The following is a 5330-nucleotide window of genomic DNA, read 5'->3' as shown; positions in this document are numbered from 1 at the left end:
CACACACACACACACACACACACACACACACACACACACACACACACACACACACACACACACACACACACAAGTCTGAGACCATTGCTTCATCCTTCCTACCGTTAGTCTAACAGGAATTAGAAACTTCACTTCAGATAGTTGCATCAGATAAAAACCCATTCTGTCTTGGAGAAAACTATTTTTTGAGTCAGCATAAGAGACGAATGGAATCAGAAAGGTGAAGATTTCCAGCTAACAGAAGGCGGAATGTCAAACAGTGATGTAACCTAGCACAAGCAGGCAACGCAGCAGGTAAAAACTGAAAGCAAATTAACCCCACAAAAAAAAAAAAAGGCATTATATTGTAGTTTACATTGAACTCCATGCATCATCCTAGGTCATTACCACAGGTCGCAACCTCTTTTACCAGCGTCACTCTTGGCGTGTCTTGGTGAGCATCTGACCTTTACTGCAGGCTGCAGAATGTTTTCAATTCTAGCTATTCGTTCGTAGCCAAGCGGTTGTATTTCACGCTGCTGCTGCTGGGCCGCCGGGCCGCCGGGGGAGAGCGGGTATTTTTATGGTGTGCTTTGTTTGCCTGATTGTTGTTGCAAAAGGGGGAAGCGGCGAGGTTTGCTCGGGGAGTGAGGAAGAAGGAAGGAGTTGTGTGACTACAGAGATAACAGGCCGTATAGAGAATGCGGAAGGAGGTTTAGTGCGGGAGGGTGGTTGGGGGGGTTTCGGGCTGCCTTACAGGGGTGGCAGTTTGTAATTAATTTTGCACGCATCTCTCTCCCTTCTCGCCTATGTTTTTCTCTCTTTTTTTTTTTTTTTTAAAGTGCAACTCAAGAAAAGCACTTAATTTCCAGGCATGAGAGGCCATTAAGCGGAGCTGTTAAACATGTAGTATCATGGCATTATGCAACTACTTAGATGTTTATGAATTATATCTACAACTCAGATGTGCTTCCCATTGCAGTTGTCTCTGAGACCGCCGCACCTGGCACCAGCACTGGAGGTGAGCAAATCACTTGTTTCTCCATCCTGCCCCCTGTTGTTAAAGTAATGTATTGCAGAAACTCACTGCCCATTTTCTTTCCTCTGTTACACCTTTTTGGGTGGGGGCTTCCCTGAGACATAACCGATCACAATTTCTATTAGGCAAGAAGCAAGTAACAGAATACATGTTGATCGGCAAAATCAAAAGAATATTTTGCATGATTATTGATATGGCTTACATTCAAACATATGTAGGAAAATGGGCTATCATCCGATGAAACCAAGGTTTAACTTTTAAGCCGAAATTCCAAACGGTATGTATGGTGCAAACACAACTCTGCTGATCACCAAAAGGAGACCAAACGCACAGTGAAACATTATGGTGGCATTTTGTTTGTCTGCTGGAATCGAGGCAAGACAGTTGGTCAAGGTGAAGGGAGTTGCGAACACAAATACCAATTATTAACGCAAAAGATCCAGGCTTCTGCTAAAAAAAGCAAAATAAACAAGTCAGGAGTAGCCTCCTAGAACATTTGAATTTTCTAAGAAGTCATTTAGTTTTCCAACGGTGGCCGATGTGTGCTGACTCCCATTTTGCATGAGTTGTGATTTGTTAATTACGGAGAGCCACAGCCCCAGTTATTAGTGGGTGTCAACACTTATGCGACAACATTATCTCAGTTTATTTTACTCAACCTCTTTTATAGAATGTTTTTGTTTTGTTTTTCAATTGAGTTTGTGTTTTATAGATGACATAAATGGTGTTTCATACCACAGCAATCTGGCATTGGAACAGCAGTGTTCATTTCATCCTTATAACTTTTTTACTCCAAATTTAAAATCAAATTTTATGGGCCATCCAACCAAAAAGTTGCCTTATGTCGTTTTTGCCTATACAGCTACCATCACAATGTTGAAGACGCAACATATTCTTGTCTTTCTCAAGCATTCACACTCTGCCTTCTGTTGTCTTTCTCTCTTTTCACGCCCACTTCCTTTTTACTTTAGAGGGGATAAAAGATCATGCTGACAGTTCAGGGCAACACGAATCCATTTTGACTGACAGCATGAAGTCCAAAGGTAAGAAAAAATACAGAGGATGCGTTGCCGTTTATTCAGAATGCTACAAAAGGATGCGTACGAGAGGCCACAGCTGCTCAATTAAAATTCACTCCTGAGGTTGAGCTTTCCTCGGAGTCGCATAGCCAAATCTGTCGAGCCACGCCGTGCATCCAAGTGCGACACGGCTTCGCCCTTCTCGTCTCTCTGCTGTCTCTCCCGCAGAGCTCATGCTCTCCTCCCCATCTGTCTCCATCTCTTCGTCTTAGCAGGCAAAGACATCAGGCAGACAGTCCTTACGTGCGCCTTCAGGGCCAAATGCATTTGTAAATGCACCCCCGCACCCCACCACAACTCCATCTCAGGTCTACAGCTATGACCCTGGTATTTTGGTATAAATGTGTCAGCACGTCTATGGAGATTGAGTGTGATAAATGGCCTGCAAACTCCACGATCAGACATTCAATAAATCAAGTGTGCAATACATATTATTCCAAGGAGCAGACAAGACAGACTGTAGAGGCGATAATCATGCAAATAAATCATATTTGGTAAGAATACCACGCTGTTATTCTCAGGTGCCCACTGAGATTTGGGCATAATAACAAGGCATGTAATTTTAATGAAGCAGTAGAAACAGAATACTAAGAATGTGGGTGTCTGCGTGTGTTCTTCATTTGTTCTTTTTTTTCATGTTAATAATGGGAACATGTTTTGATCATAATCCGTTTCCAAGGGAAATAAATCTTAGGCAACCCCCAGGAACTGTTACTTTGGCTTAAATCAATAAAGCAGGACAGTAGCACCCCCCCCCCAAAAAAAAAAAAGAAGCACAGAAAAACAGGTTGTTGTCGGTAAAAGGGATTCAGAACTAAAGATTGCTTTTTAAATAGGCATCATGCAATATTTGGATTCTACTTCTGGGATAATTAAATGTTCAATACATATGGCACTGAAAAATACAAATGAAATGAGTGTCTGTGGGGCTTTTTATTATTATTTTTTTTTTTGTGTCTATTCATTTTCAAGACCACTTGTCAGGTCAGAGGACATTGATCTTGGCTCCCATTTTCTATCGGAGCACATCCCAAAGGTGCTGTTTAGCCTTGTGATGGCTTCAAAGTCATCCACACCAAACCCATTCAAGCATACATTTATCAATGTCACAAATGAGTACATCTACTCTTTGTATAATAATAGTAATAATAGCAATTGATTGAGACGGTGTTTCATACCAAACGAAACGTTCTGAAAAAGTATGAGTCATTATCAGTGACGGTGCCGACCTATTCAATGCGACTTTTAATGAATGTAGCAGCCACTTTTATTTGGATAGATTTGCCCAAGCTAGTCAGACCTCAAAACAAAAACGAAGCGCCGTTGCACACAACACAATTGTATATCTAAATGAATCTTGGAACCAGAAACAAAACCCTGCCAAAATCCTAATGCAGAAAATAACTTGACTCTCTCTGTGTCTAGATGCTGCTGAGAAGAAAGAATGACCGCCTGAGGGAAGGACAAACAACCTCATCTGACAGCCAGCAAACTGAGTGAAGGCCATTCACAAGAGAATCAGACAAGCCCAACGGCGGTTTGGGTGCTGTCACAGGTTCAGGACATCCCGTCGTTCATACTTCCAGCTTTGTTTTGCCCTCTTCTTATTTGTTAATGCGACCCCAAGCCCTAAAGTTATGTGCGTCCAAAACCTTCCAAGGTGGACTTGAACATATCAAGGAGAAAACATGAGCCATACCTCACTGTGTCATAACGTTTCAAGCGGGCCAGTTGAATGCAATGAGATGAAGCGAGTCTCTTTCTTGGAGCCACGCCCATGAGGTGCGCACGCTATAAGTCAGGTTCACATATCAGTGAAGTTTAGTTCATTCAAGTCAAATGTCTTTGCTTCAAGTTACCGTGATCGAGGCCAAGGTTTCTCTTTCACCCTCTTTGATTAAAACTGCTCCCTAAACTTTTTTTTTTTACTTCTCAAAACCCACACAGGATAAACCTTGATTGTCTTCGAACAAATGGACTCGCCATCTCCCTTTCCCGCCTCTGACACAACCCTCCTTCCGACTTTAACCTTTTCCTCGCCGTTCCCTGTGCATGCCAGCAAATTACTTTTACACAAATGAGTCATCTCTGCTTGTCTCCTTTTCAGATTGTCAAATATTTGTGGAAGAATCTGCCTTATTTCGCATCAAACGTGCAATCGATTATCACACGGTTAAGGAGATGATCCGGATATTATTTGCATTTAGATTTCATTTTATCATTGAAGTCATGAAAAGGCTACTTACTACCTGTTGATTGTTCTTGAGCTTATTCAAAAGATTTTTTTTTTTGTTCGATGTTCTTCATGGCTCCCTTTCGACGGTGCCACAGTGAAGATCAAATGGGTTAGAGTTCTAAGAAATGTTGCCTTCATACTTTGGTGTTTGCGTTGCTAAAATATAACTAAAAGAATTAATAAAGATTGAAGTGGGAGTTGCCGTACATTTTTGAATGCCACACATCTAATTTTGCCTGATGACAGGATCTCATGTTTTATTTAATTCTGATTGCATCGGGTGCAGTTAACATTACCTCAGCTCATACATTATACGCGAGCCGCTGTAACAGAGCAATCAGTCGGGCGTCTCTGGGCAGACAGGAATAATTAGTGCGTCCTGTGATCTCCTGCACGCTACCTCTCAGGCGTCCCCCTGAATCAAATGAGACGAGTTGTGTGACAGACCTCCTCACCTCAGAAACCCACCGAGAAACTCCAGCAAGTCTTGATGCGAGCGTCTCCCGTACTAGCGTTTCACACCAACGAGGTTGCCGTGTCATCCGTCGAAAGGAGAAAAGCTTCAGGTTTTTTTTGCATATGTGCTTTCTTCACTTACCACTTTGCCACCTGCATTGCGCGGGCAGGTCAAGGGAATGAAGCTTCCAGTTTGAAGAGAACCCATTGAGAAACTGTTGAAAAAGTACAAGTAGCTCGCTCGCCGGATTCACCCTAAAGGTCATTTATAATGATGGCACATCAAGTTGGGATTTGCAGCTTGACTAAGATTGGCACACAAAAAAAGGCCACATGATGAGATGCACGTCCGTTACCAAACTAACATTCACTCATGAGCAGCAAAAAGCATACGTAGAATCGCTCCGCCCACCTGTTGCTTTTCTTAGTTATTTTTTTTTTATTTGTGACGCTCCAGATTTAAGCAGGAGAGCGAAAACAAGACAAATTATAACTCAACAAGCAAGTCACACACCTTGTAACCCCCACACTAAGCATGACA

General features: G+C 42.3%; 1 protein-coding gene across 3 annotated transcripts in view; it reads left to right on the top strand.

Annotated features, from left to right (window-relative positions):
• macrod2 (mono-ADP ribosylhydrolase 2) overlaps positions 1-4530 on the top strand; it is a 362991-nt gene extending 358461 nt beyond the window's left edge. For all 3 annotated transcript variants that reach the window (XM_019870487.1, XM_019870486.1, XM_019870484.1), the window contains 3 exons: positions 962-1000; positions 1990-2061; positions 3523-4530. In XM_019870487.1, coding sequence (XP_019726046.1) covers positions 962-1000; positions 1990-2061; positions 3523-3545 — 134 coding nt within the window. In that variant the 3' untranslated portion in view covers positions 3546-4530. The remainder of the gene's footprint in view (positions 1-961; positions 1001-1989; positions 2062-3522) is intronic.
• The last annotated feature ends 800 nt before the right edge of the window (positions 4531-5330 follow it).

Source organism: Hippocampus comes, unplaced genomic scaffold (genome assembly GCF_001891065.2).
Source record: "Hippocampus comes isolate QL1 unplaced genomic scaffold, H_comes_QL1_v1.1 scaffold76, whole genome shotgun sequence".
Classification (NCBI taxonomy): domain Eukaryota; kingdom Metazoa; phylum Chordata; class Actinopteri; order Syngnathiformes; family Syngnathidae; genus Hippocampus; species Hippocampus comes.
The sequence above is the reverse complement of the archived record's forward strand: the minus strand, read 5'-3'. Positions and strand labels throughout refer to the sequence as shown.